The sequence below is a fragment of the Vanellus vanellus genome (assembly GCF_965231255.1).
Source record: "Vanellus vanellus genome assembly, chromosome: 8".
Classification (NCBI taxonomy): domain Eukaryota; kingdom Metazoa; phylum Chordata; class Aves; order Charadriiformes; family Charadriidae; genus Vanellus; species Vanellus vanellus.
This window is the reverse complement of record NC_138913.1, coordinates 11,680,190-11,703,552: the sequence shown is the minus strand read 5'-3', so window position 1 is coordinate 11,703,552 and position 23,363 is coordinate 11,680,190. Positions and strand designations below refer to the sequence as shown.

The 23,363-nt window shown below is 41.0% G+C and overlaps 1 protein-coding gene across 1 annotated transcript; it reads right to left on the bottom strand.

The window, feature by feature from the left end:
- Positions 1-5,441: 5,441 nt before the first annotated feature.
- LOC309674810 (cytochrome P450 2J4-like) lies at positions 5,442-19,694 on the bottom strand (the record flags this gene model as incomplete). Its single annotated transcript, XM_082486966.1, has 9 exons — positions 5,442-5,620; positions 6,309-6,450; positions 7,132-7,319; positions 9,731-9,872; positions 12,289-12,465; positions 14,916-15,076; positions 16,839-16,988; positions 18,104-18,266; positions 19,524-19,694. 9 exons carry the CDS (start codon positions 19,692-19,694, stop codon positions 5,442-5,444), a joined length of 1,473 nt encoding a protein of 490 aa, XP_082343092.1.
- Between the last annotated feature and the right edge of the window lie 3,669 nt (positions 19,695-23,363).

Genomic DNA, 23,363 nt, shown 5'->3' with positions numbered 1-23,363 from the left:
CCCCAGAGAAAACTGTCACTCCAGGAAGAAGGGAGAGAGAAGAACGAGATGTTGGAATACGGTCATCCTCACCTCTCCAGCTATCGGACATTAGCACCTATAAGAAGTATCCATGCTATGAGAGCCTTCATGCTTTCACAAAGGTAATAAATGCAAATCAAACGGTCCGGCCTTTAAGCTTCTGTGAACCATGACACATTTGGGAATACCCGTTTCTCGCCTTGCTGCAGGCATCAGTTTGGGATCTGAGAGGATCAAGAAACTAGACCTTATCAAGGCTTGGTATGTATACCAAGGGCCTTCATTAAATATTGAATAGCACTAGATGCAGGACAGAATCCCATTCTGTCTTTCCAGTTTGAAATGGTACCATTCATACCCATTTCCTGAGTTTTCCTTGAAGTTTTGCAGTTTCAGTTACCCCACATTTCCCTAGAGCTTCTGAGATTGTGTCAAAGCCACATTAAAGAGCAGTAAATTACATTAACAGCTTCTCTCCACCAAAACAGACATCTAGCTATGTCATCAAACAAAACTAAGTAACTTTGACATTACCTGGTGAGTACTGACTCTTTCTGTTTTCCTCTCAGTGCTTAAAATTTGATTATTTTTCCAGGATATTCTGAGAAATACAATCAGGCTGACTGATTTATAACAATTCAACTGCTCTTACCTTCTGGAGACAAGCAAATGTTTGATCTTTTCCCATCCTCCACAGGTTCTCATAGGTAATTGCTAACAGCTCTGAAGTTGATACTGTTCCCTAAGTGCCCTGGGATGAATCAGCCCAGCTAATTTGAAAACATCACATTCATCTAGTTATTTTCTAACCTCTTCTTCATAATCTGACAGAAATCTTCCGTGAACATCAGTGGTGTTAAATGTATTCACATCTGGATCACCGTTGCCATTTTCATTGACAAAGGCAAAAAAGGGGATTAAATTGCCCATCTGCTGGAGAGCCTTCCTGATGTACTGCAGTTTTACGAAACCAGTAGTTTCCTTGGTCCTCGTTATACTACTTAAATACAGAATTTTTTATTCTTTGTTACTTAAATTTACTTTGTGCATAAACCTTAAGGGTACACAGAGCAAATCTGCCAGGTAACACATCTAGAAGCTCTAGATGTTGAAATTTTCATCTCATCTCAGTAGTCACTGGCAAACTCTCCAAGGAATGAGACAGTACAGAAGCATTCACTTTAGGTTGTGCTTCTGACACTGTACAGACATTGCAATATGTTTGTTAAGGCTCAAGAAACAAGGGCAAGAATTGTGTCCTTACTAATGTGAGAATTTGTATTAAAATCACTCCACCTTACTCTATTTCTTGCCCTTCTCTCTTATATGAGCCACATTTCTCTCCCTGTTAAAGGGGAATACTTCTCACATGTGGGAAACATCCACTTTTTTTCCTGCAGATGCAGCACAGTGCAGAGTAGAAACGTCTACGCTGGCTTTGCAAGAGTTAACTTTGACATCAGGAAGAAGCTCGCTGCAGAAAGGCAAAATCCTGTCTGGGAGTGGACCTGCTCCACTGAAAACCAGGGCAAGCTCCCTGCAGGGCTTAGCTGGCCAGTTTCTGCTCCCTGAGCAAGGTCAGTTACAGCCAGTTCAAATGTCTTGGTGCTGAATGTACATCCAAATGTCCAAATACAGCTGTGCAATGCCTCTGCCTTCTCCTCAACAGGACATTTCATATAAATGCTTGGTATTTTTATTTTATTTTTCATTGTGCTCTCTCCTCCCACTAAAGTGATATGTTTTATATGCTCCTCCTGTTCCATTGCAGTCACACCTTCCCACACTCCAAATCATGACGTTTATGATCACATTTTGTAGTTGATATAGAAGGAAATTGACATTGGTCCATTGTAAGTTCAGAAGTAAAACAGCTGGAAGAGAAATAATTTGATCTACTAAAGACTTGCTCAGTCTTCACATCTCCTTGCTTTATCCATGTTCTAGCCGATACTGGAAAAATTTAAATTCTCACTAAGACTGTCTTCATAGAACTTGTTTGTTTTTCTTACCTTTCTCCTTTCCTTATAATTCTTTTTCATTACCCCCAGGTAAAAAAAAAAAGGACTGCTAGGCCAAGGTATATTTTAAAAGATCTCTGCACTAAGCCGTGATCTACTTTTCTTAACCTCTTACCTCTGAGAAAATGCTTTCTTCTGTGTTGACTAAAGATCTGTGAACATGAAAATATTATTTCCACCTGATTTTGGAAAGAAACAAGTTGACCTACATGTGTTGTTTTAATTGTCATTTATAGTTATGTATATAATTATTATAGCTTTCTCTCTCCAAATGCCTTTAGAGCAAAGATTATTAATTTTTTTTTCTCTTTTCTTTTCATATTTTGGCCCCAATTTTGTATATAAGGAGATTACCTCTCACACCTGCTGACATGAGCTACTCCAGAGACCAGAGACAAAGAGTTCCTTCACCAGATAACTCCTCTGGGTTCAGAGCGTCCTTGCAGAATTCGGTGGAAAGGGAGACAGGTGAGCATGGTGGTAATGTAAGGCTCTGAGCCTCTCCAAGAGCTATAGAAACTGAAAATCTTCAGCTTTGCCTCTACATTTTCTATATTTTCCTTTATAGCCAGATCTTCCACTGCATGGTTGAACGGTTGCATGGTGCTGCTCAGGGGAGTCACAGGGGAAGAGCTCAGCAATGAGGGGAGAATGGGTTGATGAAGGACAAAGCAAAGAGTTCCATATCTGATAAAACACTGTGCGGAAGCCTAATTGTTTCCCATGTTTGTAAATAAAACTGAACTTCCAGTTCATTTCCAGGAATATACAGTGTGGCCTAACCAAGTCAGTGAGTCCCCCTCCCTGGAAGCCTATCCTCCCTGACAGGTCGCCCAGGTCAGCTCCCAATAATTTTTCAGTGTTTTATCTACAAGGATTTAAATTTCGAAGTGTGATCTAAAAGGTGCAAGACAGAGACTGACCTACACACAGATGTGACAATCCAGGAGAACAGCAGTCCTTTAAATGGGGCCCCATGCCAGGAAATTGGCCACCAAAGTACAATCAGCTTTACAGGCTAAAAGCAACTAACCTCAGCCATCGCAGAGAGAGTAAAAAAGGTGACCATCTGAGAGCAACAAACTGAGCTGTGGACTGACACTAGCAGGCTGCTTAACATCCACAATAGAGAGGACAGAAAGGGTGGCAATCCCACTCGTCTGTCCCAAAAAGGGAGCCTGAGCAAACCATGAGAAATAACATAGAAGCAATAAATAAGACAAGAGAGAGGAATGAAGGATATGGTGGAGGTCTCCAAGAAGCCCCTTAACACCAGCAGCCCCAGAGCGACACAGCTTGGCAGCCTGATGGAGGACGCACCACGCAGCCAAGGCTGAGAGAGTGGAACATGGAAGTGGCAGCTGGGCCCCTCTCAGAGTTGCTCTCAGCTTAGTTGGCCTTCTGTGGCTTTAAAGGGCATTTAGAAGCTCAAAAAGACCGGACTTTATTAGAACATGGGCTAAAGTGAAGTGCTTTTAAAAGAGGTCAGGTAAGAACAGAAACGCAAAGGCTCTGAAAAGCGTACCTCTCCCATCTCCCTGCTGTGAGCCTCTTGCTGATGTCCTGCTGCCACACCTCGTGTGCTGTGCTCTCCTCTCCCGGGCATCTGTGCACGATGGATTAAAAATTGCCAACAAGCGGTTTCTGTCACAGACAGACATTAGCAAAACTATATAACCTACCCACGTATGACGTATAGTTTTCCTCTGAAGCGTCATGTGTGTCTCCTCTTGAGCACACAGACAAGTGGTAGTTATGTCCGTTATTTTGGGTTCAGGCAACTCCACCTGCCCCGGCTGCGTACAGGCCTTCCTGGGCAGGCTTCCATCTAGGCCTAATGAGCGTCCCTTTTGTAAAGACAGCTGGGGAAGTGTGTGGCCATCAGGAGTGACAGCATCACCCAGCAATGACGTTAACGCTTGTAATTCTACCGATGTTTCCAGCTTCATTTTTAAGAAGCAATGACAGCTCCAGCATCCGCAAATCACAGCGTTTTCTGCTTTGCCTTATCTATCCGTGAACACATGCAAATCCACAGAGACTTTGACAGCAGTTTTTAACAGGGCACACAGTTTTCTGTCAAATAAAATGTCAGGATGTGATCTTCCATATTTCACTAGTGCTGTTCTGCCATTTAATTTAATAACAGCTAAATATCAAGTGCTTACTATTTTGATGCTGTGTTCCATCAGCTATTGAGTTAGAAATAATGAGACAGGTCTAAATTTGTGATTCATGGTAAACTTCCTAAACGAATTTCAATCACACAGCAGCTGACATCTAGTGATAACTGATTTAGCAGATGATCGTCTGTTTAGCTGTCCTATCCCCTCTCACAGAAGTAGGAATATTAATGAAGGACAAGTTCACTTACACTTAACAAGTCTTTTCCAGACAATATAAATAAATTTATATTCACCACAGGTACTAATTTTTTCCTTTTTTGCTATTATAGACCCTTTCATTGAATTTGACCAATATTTTGTGTATATGACAAGCCTTTGTAGATTCAGGTATACCGCTGAACTTCTGAGGTGATAAAAAAGTATCTATATTTCTCAATTTACCATCAGCTCTAATTACAACAGGCTCCTCAACCCAAATTGCTTCTTAGAGGAACTCCTTGCACCTGCTGCAGCAACCGCTTAGTGCTGATCCTGACAGGAGACAACCCACAGGAGTAAACATTTGCTCTGTTAGAAAGGACTTTCCAAAAGTTAACTTGGCAGAATTTTAAAATATTAAAAGTATCTGCCCTAAAAGAAATCCTCTCTCTATCTTCACTCTTTACCAAGTTTCAGCCTGCACCTTTTCTCTGCTGGACTCAAACCAGTTATCCTCTGGCAGATTTAAAGATGCCTTATACATATTCTGCTGGGTCAAATCCAGAAATTCTCAGTGAACTGTAAATCATCCATAAATAAAGCCAGTTGCTAATTTTTCCTTCATATCTTTTATTAGTGTACATCAACAAAAAGTTGAATGAAATGTTATGAGTGATGACAGTGATATAAAGAGGCAGGATTTTCCCTGTATGTTTTTCCAAACTCAATTGCTTTTGAAAACGGGATAACTTGGGGATAATAAATTAATTTTTGAAGTCTGACAGTCAATTTTGTCATTTGCTCACCAGCGTACCAGATCTGCCAGGCCAAATAGCACCTGCATGATGCCTTTATGGGTGAGAATGATGGCGTGCTCCAGATAAAAAGAACTTTTACTGAGAAAAAGAGAAAAAAAAAATTACCTTCAAGAGCAGGTAACAGCAGCTGAACAAAATTATCTGCTGTAGACAAAAGGTGGCTTTTGTAGCCAAAATTCATATCCAAGACAAAAAAAAAAGGTTATATGGACTCAAGATACCTATTCACCAAAGTAAATAAGATGCATATGGCCACCCTAGCGCGGAATGGCACAAACCCTGTATGGGTGGGGCTGCAGTGTACCCCCCAAAATGGGCTCTGTGTTGATTTTCGTCACCCCCTCAGGCAGCCGGAAGGTGAAGGCCCGCAGCAGGTTGGCAAAGAAAATGAAGAGCTCAGTCCTCGCTAGATTCTCCCCCAAACACACACGGTGCCCTGCAGAAGGAAGAGGGGAAGAACAGTCAGTAAATTACCCTGACCTCAAAAGCAATTGTATTCATCTTCACACAAAGCAAAGGTATTTTTGCTGAATCTGGAATTTCTTTAGGACTTAATACAATCAATGACACAAATCTTCATGTAATTCTTCCTTTAAAGGAATCCTATCTGCAGCTATAGACAACCGCGCAGCCCTTTTCCTCCGAGTTTTGCTTCAATTGACTCAATAACCTCATCTTCATTTGACTGACAACTTTAAAGGAATTTATTCAATCATGTCAATGAAGAATAAGGACTTGCTCTTCCTGGGAGATGTCGTGCTCCAGTTTTGTATGCATAAAGCATCAGAACAGCTGCTTACAAGTAGTTTCCAAATGTGCATCTGGTGTTGAAATTATGCCCCAAATCAATAATCATAATCATTAGCACAGAATTTCCTTCCAAAAATAGGGCTAGTTAGATGTATGTATTTGTCAGGACATCTCTGATTTTCTATGTAATTAATTGTTCGGTAGAACAAATGTTTATAGTTGGATTGGGAAATGTTACTGAAAATAATCATGTTGATTTTATCACTGTTTTCCACAAAGACATTTAAGATAAATGACCAATAGGTTTTTGATTGACATCTTCATTCTACAGTCCTAATCCAAACCATTAATGTTTGTGCTGTCAGTCCACTTACCTATGGAGAACGGTAAAAAAGCTTCTTGGCTCACAAAGTTTCCATCCTTATCCAAGAAGTGACCAGGGTTGAACTGTCGGGGTGTTTCCCACTGCTCTGGGTCATACAAAGACGAAGCAATATTTGGAAAAACTATGGTGCCCTGAAAGGAGAAAAAGACTAACTCAGTCTCGCTGTCAATCCTCCCTCAGCGGTCAGCACGGGCTAGGTGAGACCAGTGCTAGTTTACTTTCAGAGTCCAGTGTTGTAAGCTGGTGGGTTCATTTACCCAGTAGGAACTGTGAGGAACATGAAGTCATTTTGTTTCAGCATGTCAGTCCAAGCCTGACAGTGGAAGTGGCCATTTCGCTAGAAATTAACAACTTTATTTGTACTAAACCCATTTTCATTTCTAACACTAGAAGTTTCTGTGGTTTATTATCTTTGACAAAAGCTAGTTGCAAACCTTCATGCTTTTTCCTGGATCTTTCTGCAGACAAAAGTTCAGTCAGAAATTTTTCCAATGCATTCTCACCACAAAGCAATAACAGTATCCTTCAGTATCAGTCTCTAAGGTTTTATCTTCATTGATTTTTAGCCTTGCTAAAATCTCCTCTTCCATCCAGGGGCATCTTTCCCTACTGATAACCCTCTCCCAACAGCTGCATCACTCAACTCAGCCTGGCAGACAGCTTCTTGTCCTTGTTCCCATTCACACTATGATCCAGAAGTATCCAACCCTGCTGCTGTTGAGGAGAAGACCCTGGCACAAATAGATTTGAATCCACACCTTGATCTACTGATGCAGGAAAGGTCTGTAGCAACTGAGAAACTGTGTCTGTACCTTTTTGAGGGGAAAGCCGAGCAATGTAGTGTTCCTCACACACACTCTGGGCACTCCAACTGAGATAATATTGCTGAAGCGCTGAACCTCGTGAACCACAGCATTTGTGTAGGGCAGTTCTCTCCGATCCTCATAGCAAATTAACTGGGAAGGACCCAAAACCGCATCCAGCTCCTTCTGCACTTTCTCTGTGGAGAAATATTCATCATTGCATGTGGAAAAATATATCAAGTATTCTCACCAATTCTATTTTCAAAGATATTTCCCATTTAGAACTATGAGGACAGCAATAAAATTAATGTAAAAATGTAAGTAACTTTTATAAAGAAAAAAAAAAGTAGCAGTGTTCCAATAGATTAAACATATAGGAGCTCTACTTCTGGGTCTGAAGGTATTTGATTGTGGATTAAGAAAAGACATTTGTTGCTCAAAAATTTAAAACTTTTAAAGAGTTGCCTTACTAACACTTAAATGCAAGAGATACCCGATTTATCTTTGTGGGGTTTTTTGCCTCAGGCACCTACAGCCAGTTAGAACCACTAAGCTCAGAGCTCTCTGGAATTTAAGCCAGGTGAATCTGGGCCTTAAAAGCCTAACTCCTCTTAAAAGGAAGTGGCTTTTATATAGGGTGTCTGTTAAGTGAAGCAATACCAAATAGAACAATGTCCAAATACCTTTTAAAGAAAACCTGGATCTGCTTCTTGGTGCTTGCCTTTTGATCAAGAATATCATGGTTTAAATTACTTATTGCACAGGAGTGCTGAGAGCATTAACAGAAGTACAAAATTTGTTTTGTAAACTTCCAAGAGAGGTAGTACACACATAATAAAAATGCCTTTGATTTTTAACAAGTGATCCTGTCTTTTTCCAGGCCCTTTGAAGCAACACTAAGATGCAGGGAAGCCCATCCTGCATTGATCAGTTTGTGCCCATTCACATCAAGCCTGCTCGGTGACTGCCAGCAGTCCTTCACAAAACTATGTTAGGTACACCCTGACAACAGAGATTTTAGCACCTTTCAGAATTTAAAATGTATATCCAGAAAAATTTTTAAGTAAATTTCCTTCTATGGAAAACTAGCTTGCAAAATCAAGCACAACTACTTCAGCATCCATTATAGTTTGAAGTGATCAGTCACTGCGTGAGTATAAACATGCATCTCTGTTCTGGTAGTTCAGGGAACAAGGAGGGCCTGATTCAGTGATTAGGCAAAAGGCCAAACTTTTCCATATGGTACACAATGGAACTGCGTAACATTGTCATGGGTTGTCAACACAGGCAAAAGTATGAACGGGTTCAAAAAGAAGCCACCAATTAAATGAGGACAGATATATTGGTGTCAGTTCATTATGGGAGTCTAGATGCAATGTATGACTCAAGAAGTCCGTGAAGGATCATTCTGCACACACCCTGCTTTCCCAAGTATTTGCAAGGTATTATATTTAGACAAATAAAATTATTTAGGTGAATCAGCGCTTTCATAACCTAATAATTACATTAGGTGATAATAAAAATGAAATAACATGAGATTAAGTAGACCTTCTTGTCTGACAGCTCCAAGTTGAGCAATCTTTTCTTATCTTCATCTCTTTCCTTCATCTAAAATCATCTTCTCCTCTGGGTATTTGCACATATTCTGCTATCTAACAATGAGATTTCTGTTTTCCAACATAAGAGATCATCCTTTCTTTGGTTTCCATTTAGTGCTCTTTGAAAGTGATGGATGGTTATTTAAAAGCCAGACTTGAAAATAAACTTATTAAACATATATAGATGTAACCGATGGGCCACCAAATTCCCCTCCTGACTGGAATCATTTCTGTTGCAAGAAACTCAAATGCATCACATAGTTAATTTAATTACGGATTAAACAGACACCCTGATACCTTGGGAATGTAAATGGACTGATGGATAAAAATAAAGTCAAAGTTGCCAGTTGACCTTTAGATGATTATCTTTACTACTACGCTGACCTACAGAGCACAAAGAAGGGCAGGACTCCCTATAGCCCCCATCGCTGATACTCAGCCAACACAAAACAGAACTGAAGTAAGTTACCAAAGAGTGACATCCCTGCTATCACACATCAGTTTCTGGTTAATTATTTTCAGCCATCAGCTATGTTTACAACTGCAACAGAACCCAACTCACTTTCTTGAAGTACCATCAGCACCTCACCAATAGCTGCAGCAGTGGCCACTGTTCCTTCAAGGATGATGCATGCAAACCCTCTGGCTTCCCAAAAGGCAACTCCAGTCCTCTTACTCTATTGACTACACTGCCACAATCTTCATTTCCCCAAAGACCTCAACTCCTCCATCTCAATCAGCCACAACCTCCTATACATAAGCACCGTAAGCACACTTCCCAAACTGTTAACTCATTCTGGAAACTGCCTTATGCCTGTGACTGCTGTAAGAGCTTGTCTGCTGATACTCCAGATCTACCAATGCTGGCCAGCACAGATCTACCAGTACAAAAAGGTCCATGTACCACTAGCCGTATACCAGTATCTAGGAATAATCTCTGATCCACGAAATTGTTATGACTTGGCTGTTCTATTGCATCAGAGATATTTGTGTCATGCTTATCCACTCACCTTGTATGTCTGGATTTGCCACCATATAGAGCAGGCCCCAGTTCAAAGTAGTGCTTGTTGTCTCTGATCCACCCAAGAAAAGGTCATTTATAGAATAAACCATGTTGTCTTCATTGTATGTAGACCTGGGTACATCTTTGGACTGCAAATTATAAGAAAAATGTAGAGGTTTAGCAGGAAAGTTAGAAAAAACAGAATAGGTTTAAATGCGATTCTATCGCTGGTTCCAAGGTGCAAAGTGTTCTGCCTATAATACAATACAGAGAGACTGATATAGAACTAAACAGCAAAGATGTTTATCAATACGAAAAGCTAACGTTTCACAAATGGACAAGCCATGTTTACTCCACTCTTAATCATGAGGCTAAATCACATGTTCTCCACAAAAAAGGATTGTTGGCTTAATTGTGCAAATAGTGGTACATTTAGAATGTTTCATAAGTAAATGTTCCTCTGCAGATGTGTACTAGCACGTCGTTCTTCATGCCTCAAGTCACATTCCATCACTTAGTTTTTCTACCAAGCAATACAGTGACCAGGTAATGAACACCAGGCTGTCAAAAGTTCTTAACCTGTGGTATTCGGGCTTCTTCACTACAAGGCCACAATGACTCTGGGGTTTTACAGTTTTCAGTTAGAAGTGCGAGGACAGGTGCATATATGCTGAAACGATGAAAGAAAATTGTTATGGTTTGGGGCAATTCATTGTCTAAATTTAGGGAGGTTATACTCAGGGGTCTTGAACCTTTTTTTTTGCCAGTGAAGCAATTGGAAAGTGGGAAGAATGTTTTTCCCTGTTGTAATATCATCTAATCATTTTATATTGCCCCTGCATATTTATTACAGACTGTTCAATTTTCCAATAAACAAACTTGGATGATTTCCACCCAGCAGAGTCCCAGAAGAGCTCACTGAAACAATTTCTGATCCACTGATGTTCAAGTCTCATAAATCTCAGGACAGTAGTGAAAGACTTTAGGAGCAGTTAAATGCTTTGGAAGACCAGATGTGTTAATATCGTGCCAGTATCAAAAAATTTAAAACAAGAGGATCCAAGGAACTAGAAGCCAGTTAGGCTGATATCCGCCCTGGGCATAAAAAATACAGCAGCTGATATGGGAATCAATTAATAAAGAATTACCACTAGAAATACAAATTAATAGCATTTATTATAAAACTGATCTTAGTAAGGAGATCTGATTTGATTCTTTGATAAAATTACCAGCTTGGATGATAATGACAGTTTCACAGTTGCAATACATTTGGAGTTCCACAAGATAGTTGTTTTTTGTTGCCCACAATAATAAAAAAGTCAAGCACTACAAAGTATTTGTAAGACACATGCTAAAAGACTAAAGAGCTGGCTGGCAGAAATAGCTAATAGACATTCTTCCCTGCACATCTCTGCAGTGTGATCAAGCACAGCAGCAGAGCCAACTCAGGGAGTAGATAAGGCAGGCAGCAGTCCAGGACAGCAGACCAGTTTTGGCTGTGCCAGGAGATGCAGAATGGGTGCCTACAGCCTGACAAGGTGGCAGTCCCTCTGTTGCTGTGACCAGCACATGACCCCAGTGGATGGGGCACCAACCACCCCTGCAGGGAAGCACTGCCACCCAGGAGCAGCAGTCATTACCCACTTCTCCAGCAGCTGCAAGAATAGATACCCCTGGTCTGGATATCCCATTTGGTTCTCTGAGCCACTCTTGCCTTATCACTCCCCAGTAACACCAGTCTCATCTTGTCACTTCCTCCTCTTTCTTCCTATCACCAAGTGGAACAGGAGGAGAAACACGCTCTGCTGCAGTGGAGGAGAAAGGAAGAGTGATTAAGTGGAGGTAAAAGGAGTCACAGAGGGGAAGAGCAGCTGCTAGTCCGGGGATTAGGGAGGGGAACCAGTTCCCAAGAGATTCAGACAAGGAAAAACGGATCCTGGTAAGGTCTAGAAAAGGGAGAGGTATGTGTCCCCAGTCACTGCTTATGCAAGCCTCTTGCAGCCTTTCAAAACCCTACAATTCCCACCTATCTCTACTATGCTTACCTGCGCCAAATGCCCTTATTTGCCCCGGTTCCCTTTATCTGCTTGAAACTTCACTGACCCTGGCACTCTCCTCTTCTCCCGCCTTGTCTGAAACTCTGCCAACTTCTAGATTATTTCCCCACAAAATGCTCTCAAAATCCAACCATCCTCTTGCAGCACCCTCTCTTGACAAACCCTTACCAGCCAAATATCCTATCCAGAACATCCCACACTCTCCCCAAGACCATCCCAGTCTTCTTGCAGTCCACTTAGAAATTCAGTATTCTTTCCTGGAGGCCTTAAATCATTTTGTAACTTGTGCCAATAAGAATAAATGCAGTGTATTAACATGCCTTTTAATAAAAGGATTGCAGTGTGCTGTGGCATATCAATAGTTAGAAAGGATTTAGAAAGTCCCTGGTAACTGGATCCACATTAAGATTTCTATGAAATGTAAGAGATTATGATAGAAGAGCTCAGACTGGATTATTTAGCAGTCCATTTTACCTCTTTCCCCCTGAATGTATGAACAAATACTTACTTTTTCAATGTGAGCCAGGTAAAAGTCAATGAAATCCTGCAGTTCTTCTGGTATCCCTCTCTCCACGTGCATTCTGATCTCTCTCCTTGTAAAAGAGCTCAGGGCATCATAGCATGACAATGCTTTCTTATGAGGACCAGGGAGACGGCACATCAACCAGGGGAAGATTTCATACAGCTGTGGGAGTGACACACAAGAGGTACCACAAAGTCTCTATCACTAGAAAATGCATTTTAGGCCTACTAAAAAGAGAAGGTAATGTTCATGTTAGCATGTGTTTTTTGGCATCAAGAGTAAAATATTCTGACAAAGGCTATGCTTATGTTTTCAAGTCGTGAAACAGTACACTATATAATTTCTAGCTGTGTTAATGGTAAGATTCAGAGTTCCACAGGCTTTCAGCTCAACCACAAGTGAAATTAGAATGATTATAATTAGAATGAACTGTATTAATTTATTCAATTATTCAATTCTTGTATTTAATTGCAATGAACTGCATTCAGACATTTACAAAGTGAGATCCTGCCCTCCAGTGGAGAATACCAGGAAGGAAGAAGCAAAGCCGTTGCGATGTGTCCTCCCCAGGATGTACAAAAACAGTTGTTAGAACCCAAAGCAAGGGCCAGCTGCCAGCAGCTGAGATACAGCCTCGGTAATCCCCCAAAGCACTCTCTGCTAATCGAGCTCTCAAGGGTCCTCAATAAAACTTGAAACATTTGAAACCCAGAAAAGCTGGGAAATAGCTACCTGACATTTTTGAGTGCTCTCCTCAAGAAAAGAAGAAGGGGTTAGCTCAAACAACAAGATTAATTTATCCTTCTCTCTTACTGTTTGGGACAATCTGGCCTAAGAATAGCTGCTTTCTACCTATTCTGATAACTAGAAAATTCATTCTGATTTTGAGCCAATATTTACGCCTGCGTAATTTGTGTACATTGTTCTTGTATCTGCAGTGTATTTTCTCTCACTAGTTCTTTTCCTGCTCAAAACATAATCCCATGATTTATTTATCAGAAGAAGTTCTATCCTTCCTCAGTCTTCATTTTGCTGAGCTCTTCTTCTACTCTCCTAATTATACCACAGAAAGCAAGTTATTACATGTTCACTGGAGTCTGGCTGAATTAGAGTGTACTTCTGTCTTTTTGGAAAACCAGTTCTTATTGACTGACATCCAGTTATCAATTAGTCATTGCCTTATCACAGAAAGGTAGTAGTCCAGCCCTTGGTAAATTCTCATAGCAATTCATATCCTTTTTGTTTAGTTCCATCTCTGGTATTTTTTTTTTCTTTCAAAATCTGTTCAGGAGCATTACATACAACTCTGGTCTGACTAAGCATATATGGTTGCTCAGATTACATGCATTCCTACTCTCAAACGCGTGCACTTTCCAGCTACTATGGCACCCTAACTGTATGTGGAATTTAGTTGTCAATGTTCAAGACAGTAACTGAGCCCATCCACCTTCCTGGCTACCGGTCCTGCCAAAACTCCTCCATTTCTGGAGAGGCCTAATCCACAGCATTCTCCTGTTCAGTGCCTGACATGTGGAATCCAGTTAAGAAATGGGGATGTGGATGCAGCAATGTCCACTGTCTACATAATACTGAGTACCCTTTGCATCCAGGAAGCGGGAAGTTTGCAGCCCTCCCTCTGGAATGGTTTAACACCTGTTCTTATTTCCCAGAAAAGCATCTTATTCATTGGACTAAAGCAAGGCTGGGATAGGTAGGAGAGAAGAAAATTAGGTATATTCTCTATCCCAAAAGCAAGTCTCAGCTGGCACCACTAGGCACGCCTTACAGGACCAAAGCTAGGCTAAGCAAAAGGGAACCTGATCATAACTCAGTGAGAAGAATGCTCCATGGGATGTAGGAGGGAATCTCTGTATTTCAGGGATTACTTATGTGGTTTACATTAAGAAGCTAACGCATGGTGTCCCATGGTGTATGGGACAACTTTAGAATGGAACCAGAACTTCCAGGCAACTTTGAACACGCTTCTGTGCAAAGCGAGCCTCTTCTAGTGTCAGGTAAGTCCTTGACTCCCAGAAGAGCGCTGACTGTTTCAATTGCCAAGCTGACAGGTGCATTTGCTGGCTTAGCCTTTCCCATCTTGCACTGCCTGCGTCTAGAGCTGCTCCTCACTCAGGGTGAAGGAGTGGAATTTCTCTGGGAAGTCTTCAAGTCTCCACTTCTTATAAAGGAAAGGGAGATAAGTAGCCACAGGCAAAACACTTAGGTATTCGAATCATTCTTCCCTCTGTTGACTGTATATAAAACAGTGTCTAAACTCGGCATGTGAATCACACTTTTAGACCTGACATTTAGTATTTAACAATCGTGATGCCCAAAGCAGCAGTCTGTTATGCATGGGAGTTGAGAAACCAAGTAACAAACATGACCCAGGAGCAGTCCATCAGCTTGTGCCTTGTTGCAAAGATTTAGGAACAAACGACCTTATCACAGTATTCAAACATAGGACAATGAACGAAGATAGCACACTGCCCAGTAAAGCTTCATGGGACATCACCCACCCATTTGAAAACTTTTGCCTAACAGGTACGTCTTGAATCTGCATTACTCACTTTCTGTCTTATTCAGAAAAAGATAACAGATCTTTTACTTACATGATGAATAAAGCTGCCTGCAAATTTGAATAGATACTCTGTGGCTCTAATCAATTCACGGAATGTTTCATCCTCTCTAGAGAAGCGATGTCCAAAAACAACAGCACAAATTACATTTGAGACGGAATGAACAAGAGGGAAAGAAGGATCCAGGGGTTTCCCTGCAACCATAATAAACGTCACTGTTAATGTCTCCTGTTCTGCTTTAGTGAAATGAGAGAATATTACAGGTTACCCAAAGAACTTTCAAGAGAGCATTGCATTTCACAGAGAAGCAGCAATCTTCTTATAAAATCATAGTATCAAACTGATTCTTCAGAACTATGGTGCAATGCCATAACCCCAGGAATGTGTGGCACCCTAAAGAAACGCCAGATGTGTAAAATACTTCATAATATGATAGAGCAAATTTGCCATCTGGCAAATTCAAAATAGGTCTCAAGCATAGGAGTGACATTGTGGTCTAAAGGAATCTGAGAGGAGAACCATAAGAGAGGCAGCCTTACTCAACAAGGACATAAATATATGCAAGGCTACTATATTTTGTCTGACTTTGCTAGAGATGTACAGCCTCCAGTAAGATAAGATGTCAAATTTCTTTCAACCCACTGTGTCAACAAAATTATAACTAAATTTAAAGCAATTACATGAAAAATTGATCTCAAAAAAACTATTTTGCAACTGTCCAACACCCAATGGACAATTCTGATCAGCAACTTACTGCTCTGGGCTTTTCTTTCCTGCACACATGGTCACATCTCAATCTCTCCTAGTTCTTAAACCATGGGATTGGGCTAGATTTAATTACTTTTAATTGATACAATGCTAGCCACAGCATGTTTTGATTTACTGTGCCTTTGCATAATGATCAGGATTGGGAAATCCAACTCACATGCTCCTAACTGGGTTGATCAAGGTAAAATGTTGTAATGAAGACAAGAGTCTAGTCGCTGCTTTACAGAGTGCATGCAAATGGTGTTACAAGCCTTAATTGATCAGCACTAATAACGCGTCCATATCTTTATGCACCAGCACCATATATGAGCCAGCAATGTGCCCCTGAGACAAGAAAGCCAACATCATCCTGGGCTGCATTAGGAAAGGCATTGCCAGCAGGTCAAAGGTGGTCATCCTTCCCCTCTGATCAGCACTGGTGAGACCCACCTGGAGAGCTGGGTCCAGTTCCGGGCTCCCCAGTAGAAGAGCAACATCAATGTACTGGAACAAGTTCAGCAAAGGGCCACAAGGACAATTAAGGGATTGGAACATCAGAGGTAATAGAGGCTGAGAGAGATGGGACTGTTTAGTCTGGAGAACAGAAGGCTCAGGGAAGTATCTTATATACATATAAATACCTGATGGAGGGGAATAAAGAACATGGAGCTAGACTTTTCTCAGTGGTATCAAGTGAGGCAATTGGCAAAAACTGAAATACATTACATTCTGTCTAAACACAGAATCATAAGAAACTTTTTTACAGTAGGGCTGATTGAACACTGGAACAGGTTACCCAGAGAGATGGTGAAGTCTTCATTCTTGCAGATATTTAAAAACCAACTGGACTCAGCCCTAAGAAACCTCCTCTGATTGACCCCTTCTTTGGGAAGGGGTTAGACTAGACCATCTTCACAGATTCCTTTTCACTTTAAGCATTCTGTGATATAAATAAGCAAGCTCCAGTTTCGCTTCCCAATTTTAGTAGTTTTGTAAATAATTTTGAACAAGAATAGCTTCCCTCTGGGTTTGAAAACACAGGACTGGGGTCTGGGCATTTTCAATCCATTCCAAACAGACACCGTAAGACCCTGCACACTCTCTTGTGGAACAAAAGCTGCCCTTAATTTCAGAGGGGGACAGAGAAGTTCATACACTAGAGACATCAGACTAATGACAAAAATGAGTAAGTATTTATTGCACAGATACCTTTCATACTTGCAAAGAAGTCTACCAGGTAGTGGGCCTCTTCTTGAACTTGATGTTCCAGACCTCTTTTCCCCAGACCAAGGTTGCGTAGAGTCCTCAGCGCAAACCTTCTCTGCTGCTTCCAGGTGTGACCAGTTGCCAACATAATCCCTGCATCCATTCAAGGAAGAGCTCTTTATCGTGTTAATATTTATTATAGACAAAGACTACATTAAAAAATCTACTAAACCACAGAATATAATGAAACTATTGCATTGCCTATGAACACAAAGACATAAAAGGATAGCTGTGGCATATAAGCATGTGGGAAAGGCTAAAATGGACAAACGCAACTGGTAGTAAGACTTGCAGGATTAAGCTTGATCCAAGACAGCCAGTTATCTCAGTTTGACAGCTGCTTCTCTAGATGCTCGCTGAAGTGTTTGCCTCCTGCTCTCCTCTATGCTTGGAGCTCACCTGACCAGAGTAATGATTCTCATGAAAGGAAAAGGGGAAAAAGTTCTGACTGTCCACAGTCAGGGAGAAAAGTTCCTGTCCACAGGGCAGAAAAGTTCAGTACTTAGGCTTTGTGACAAATCTCTTCAGGAGAAATAAACATTGTATACTAACAGGATCTTTAATGTAGTATAAGAATCACCAATGACAAACTAATTCAAATTAGAAATATTTAAGGAATTTGGTTTCCTTAAAAAAAAGTCAAGGTCCCAAATAAACTAAAGGTTGTTTCAGCATGCATGTGTTCATGAAAATCAGGAGTTTGGGAATTTCCGATGTGGTTGGGGAGTACAAAACCTACAGCAAGGTCGAAACAGACACGCACTGAACCTCTAGATGCAACTGTGAGAGTAAGAAAAATTCACAAAAGAAAGGGAATGGGAAGAAGATACCACCATCAAGCTCACTCTTCAATTGAAAATGTAATGGTGGAAGGCAGTAAGGCCAGGACAAGGAATTGTGCTCTTTCCCGCTCTTCCTCCACTTCTCTGTGGCGCAACCTACCACTACATCATCTCATCACCTCTGAATTTGCTCCAGTGAATATTTCACACAAGGCATTATGAATATTTTTTCTTTTACTGGTCTTTTCCTCCTACTACTATCCAAAGGCTATTTCACTCCTCCCTACTTTGCAGTTCACCTGGCAGTCATTCCTCATAGACAAACCCTGCTACTGGGGTACCTTTGAAGTGGATACAAGCTACAAGAGAGCTGCAATTTGCCAAGAAAATGTTTCTGTGCAGTATTTATGACAAGGAAAATCTCACCTTTTCCTTTGGCCATTGCTCTGAAGAAAGGGGACACCAGCCTCCCAGAAACATCTTCAGGGTGCGTGGTCATACCATCCTTAACGGCTTGAAATCCATTCAATATGATCACTGGGGCCCATCCAAACCATAAGGTGAATATGTTGCCATGAATTTTTGCCAGCTATAGATGGGAGAGAAGCCAGGAAAGCACAGGTGAAATCCCACATACTGCAAACAAACAGAGGATGAACCTGTTTTTACACTGATTGCAGAACCAACCCTAAGGTGCAATGGTGTTCTCCATCTTTCCCACAAGATTAGAACTATCTGTGAGAAAGCATGAATGTCTTTTTCAGCATTCATTGTTGGAAGCAACCAAATACTCCAGCTTTTCAGAGCCACAGATCTATTCCAAGAAACATTAGGTAGCTCTTATTATTGTATATAAGCCAAGGCCCAGTTAGCAATGATTCATGTGACAAAGGGTATTTTCTATGCATGAATTTATTTCAAAAGGGTTTCTATCATTTGTACCGGTAAAGTGGTGCAAAGGGAACGCAGAAATGTCAGAGGACTAACTAGCTTGTAGAGACTGGACCAGTTGCTTTCTTTCCCACCCTGCCCATTTGCATATTTAGGTACTGGAACTTGAGTAAGACCATTCTGTCTCACAGTGTACTTACTTCCCATCTGAACCTGCCGTTTGGTCAGACTAAAATGGTGTGTCTCATCTAAATCACAGTGACAGAAGCCACTGGAGTTGTCTATTGATAATCCCAAAAGCAGAACCAACAGAATGAAAAAGAGGTGGCTTTTGGCTCAGAAGTACTCCTCAAAAAACAACTAACAAAAGGTTCGTGAGGGTTTTTAGATCCTGTCAATACAAACAAGCGTATACACACACAGTGCATCTTCAGTATCTATTTACTGCTCAAGCTAGAGAGTGCCAGTGTTCAGAAAGATAAAAATCCATGCTGTGAAAGTAATTTTTTAAAAATAATATTTATTTTCCCTAACTGCAACTCTGATCTATTATCCCTAAAGGCATTTAATCCTAAATGATATAAATTTTCACGGGAATTTGTCAAATTTGGTGTTAAGGGGTGACAGAAGGATATCAAGTTTCACATGAATTTGTCATATTCAGTATTAAAAAGTGATGGGTTTAAGCATCAGGAGGATTTTCACACATTCAGAATTTCCCATATCAATTTTCTTAGCTTGGCAAACTACTTTATGTTGCAATAACTTTTTCTTATTTTGCCAACCAAATCAGCAGTTCCAAACCAAACCGAGTGCAATACCACAGTGGCTAGTTAACAATTACAGTATGTTACCAATGTAGTTTCGGGAGAGGTTGTCTTCACATAGCAAACAACATGAGAAATGGGAAATTACAAAGCCTTTTAAACAATTAGGAGTATCTGAAAATAAATACCTTCATGAGGAGATCGCGATTAAACTGAAAGTTCAGCTGTATCAATGTCCCAAAAATTGGGAGAGGGATTGGTCCAGGAGGAAGCTGTCTCCGTACTCGTTGCAACTTTAAAAACTGCATAATTAGAAGAAATACAGCCAAAGCTATAAGAACTTGACTTATTGTAAACATTTTTATGGCTGCTTTTACCAGCTTGTCTTTATTGAAAATAGTCTATTGATGCTATTAAGGCTGATTGCTCAACCAGTTTTTTCATAAGAGAGTGAATTTCATATAATTACTATTCCCCGCCCCTAACCCTCCCTCTTCATTATCAGCCACTCCCTTTCTGTCCCACTCATGACATTCTCGTGCTTAAGCATATTTAATAGACACATACCCCTCTCCCTCTTCTCACTCAGGTTGCATTTATCAAATACGGATCACAGGATCTGTAGGAATGGTGTCTTAAAAGACTAGGGCCAAAATTTTCCAGGCAATGTAGATACACGTATCCATACATAAATTCTCCATCTAATTTTCTGAAACAATTGTGGATGGTATGTGCTCCTACAAATACTTCATGAATGCTTTTATAAAAGCAAGAGCCATACGTACAAATTAAGAATGCAAATGTAAGTGGATATTAAATCTTGGAGGTTTTTTAAATGTTTTGTATATATTCCACGTACACATATATCCAGTAATGGCAAGGCCGATAAAAGTTAAAAGCCTACATTTATCTTAAGATAGATATACAAGTATCTAATGCTTAATACAAAAAGCAAAATTCGTTAGGCTTTCAAATATAATTGAAAACATAACTGGTTTAATACATAACGTCTTTTTTTTTCCCCAACCTCTTTGCAATAGCTAACTTTACTGAGGGTTTTGCCTGGTTCTGAATTTCCCCTTTCAATCTTGACATAAAGGTGGATACCCTAAAAGATACTTGAGCAATCATCAGAAAGCTTGCCAGAGAAATAAAGCATATGCATATAGAAAGTACATCAGTATGAAATACACAGGTAAAAAAACATATGAAAAACCTACTAGGAATCTTGATCTACAACCTAAGGGCCCCAGCAAGAACTAGTCATGACATGCATGTGCCATGCTTGGTAACTTGAGAATAAACACTGTCTGTAGACAAGGCCCTTTGCCAAGCCTCACACCATGCAGGAAGTATAAACCTACCATCAGGGGAGTTTACATGTCTGCAATCAGACCATGAAAACCACGTGAGAGGGATTCTGGGCATCACAAAACAGTGACAGTTATAGCCCTGTGTTACAGATCTAGATTGAGATGCTCATGGATAAATGCTTCCCTGTGAAAAATGCCCATTCCCTGAAAGCAAAACACTCGTAAGAGAAACACGTTTTCACCAATCTTCTGAAAACCTGCCAAGATGACTTGTGCATCAGCTTGCTTCTTTCAAGCGCCTCGTCTTTGGAACAGAAACTGTTTCACAGGATTTGTGGCTCTGGGACATGAAACGCCCTTGTCCAGAACAAACAGCCCAAAGTTTGCCAGCCCACAGATTCCAGACCTCCAAGTCAACTAGCCTCCAACCACTCCACTTCGTTATCACTAAAGCATAACTGATTAATGTGTACTAACCAAGTAAGGGATGTTTCTATGTGTCTACAAAAGCTTTGTTTGTTTACAATAAAAAGCTTATTTTTCAAGGCACTTGTTTCTAATTGAACTCCGTTCTTCAATAGGGAAAAAAAATTCTCTTTAAAAAGAAATTCTGATAAGTTTTACCTGTTCTGTTTCCAGTGTAATATTACATAATCTATTTAAAATTCATCAGTTTATCAACAATTTTTCATTTGGAATCAATGTAGTACCCTCCCGGGCCTTTTAGATATTCAAAGATTTTTCCATCTAAATTACTTTTGTCAACAGGAAAAGTCATTTTTGTTCAGTGACCTTTTCCATAGGGACGTGAAGACAAGAAGCCCTGGGGCCTTCACTGCCTCCACGGATGCAGCCTGGCAGCAGGACCCCTAGCTCTTTCTTTAGCCTTGCAACCTCGAGTTTTCACAGTTATTTCATACAAATCCAGGTATTCAAATACCATTGGTCCCTTCAATCTCTTGTCAGGTATACCCACATCCTTTGTCATAGTCTTAACACCAGCCTGAAGCTCTTCCTTCCTTATTTCTTTGGCATCATTTCTGCCAACAGGTTCCTCTGATATGGGGTTCCATATCTCCTTTCATGCTCTGGCTACTTCAGGAGGCTTTAAAACCTTTTTCCTGGTGGCGTTTTCCTGAGGGAGGGAAAAGATTTCCTGTCTTATCCAGACTTTGGCCCTCTGCGTCCCTCCATGATGCTGAGGCCCTGCCCTGGCAGCAGTTGTGTCCTTCTTTCCCGTCTAAAATGGGGGCACACCACAGAGGCAGGAGCAGCCAGGAAAAAATAAAAGGGCAGGAAACAGAGCCAAACAGAAAGCAAATGAGCACTTGCAGCCACCACCATGCTGGAGAAGGGAGTGGGCATGAGGAGGCACCTCCACGCCCCAGCCCTCCTCCATCCCACGTGAGGCCGCCGTTGTGGGAAGCTGCTCTGCAAGGAGGTGCGTGGTTCCCCCTGAAGGGCTGTGTGACACAGTTGGGTAAACCATTCCCCCTGCAAGCCAGCACCCTGCCTTCCCCTCAGGTTGTCTGCAGGCACCAGTCCAGACGCTTTTTTCCCAGATCTTTCTGCAACATTTACCTGTGAGATCTTGGTTGCCTCCCTGCTGCCCACTCAAGATGGTGGCCACAGCCTTCTCTCGGGACTGGCCAGCTCCTAAAATGGCTTCCCTACCACAGCAAGAGGTGCCAGTGGCATCACATTACCCGGCCCCTCTGCCTTCCTCCTTCACACTGGTCAAAGACCAGATTTCTCTCTGGACTCAGCTGGACTTTCTCTGTATCTCCTCTTCACCCAGCATTGCCTTCTTCTTCCTGAGGAATCACATTAAATTTGTCTCCACCAGGTAACAATCTTGGACTTAAACAGAATATATATATATATATGGTTTAGCATTATATTTCTATAGCAGGCAACGAAGATTCAGTTTAAATTCCAACATTCATCTTAGATCTCCAGTTTCCCCAGGGCTATCTTTGTTTCTGCCAGATTTTCAAGTGTGAAAGTCTGAAAAATTGGGGTCCACTTAATTTTTCCCAGATATTTCTCTAGGATGGCACAGCTGCTTGGACCATGTGTATTAAACGCTATAACTCATGCCCAGTGATGATTTTTAAACAGCAAATTTTTCAAGCCTTTTAGCAGACCCCAGGCATTACAACATGCAGCCAAAACCCCACAGGATTCCTGAATGACGAAGCAACAGCCGCAAGGGCTCGATCTGACACCAGGGACGTGGGTGATCCTGTTAGCGTGGGTTGAGATACAGAAAACCAAGAAACAAGAATCGAGTGGTTTTTGTTTCACGTGCAGAAATGGTGATACTCTGATGCTGATTACGTTCTCTGAAACTGAATACATTTTCACAACAAACTGAACGCAGCTGATGAGGCTGTTAGCAACGACCTACCCGAGAGAGGAATGGAGAAGCTGGCACTTACCTATTTGGTTTGGTTTTCCTTAAGCTTTCTGGCAACCACTCCTTTTTCAAAATGGTATTTTCTTACTGCTGTTAGTGATAAGAAAGCCTCAGGCTGCATTCTCCAATTATAACATTATTCCCCTGTATCTTCTGCTTGTGGAGGTGCAGTGGCTGCAATCCATACTGTCATTATCAGCTTCTTATCTTAATGCATACAAGGCAATGCTGTTAGGGAACATAACTATGGCTACTCCGCATGTAATTTAAAGAACTGTATAGAACAGGGGAAAGAC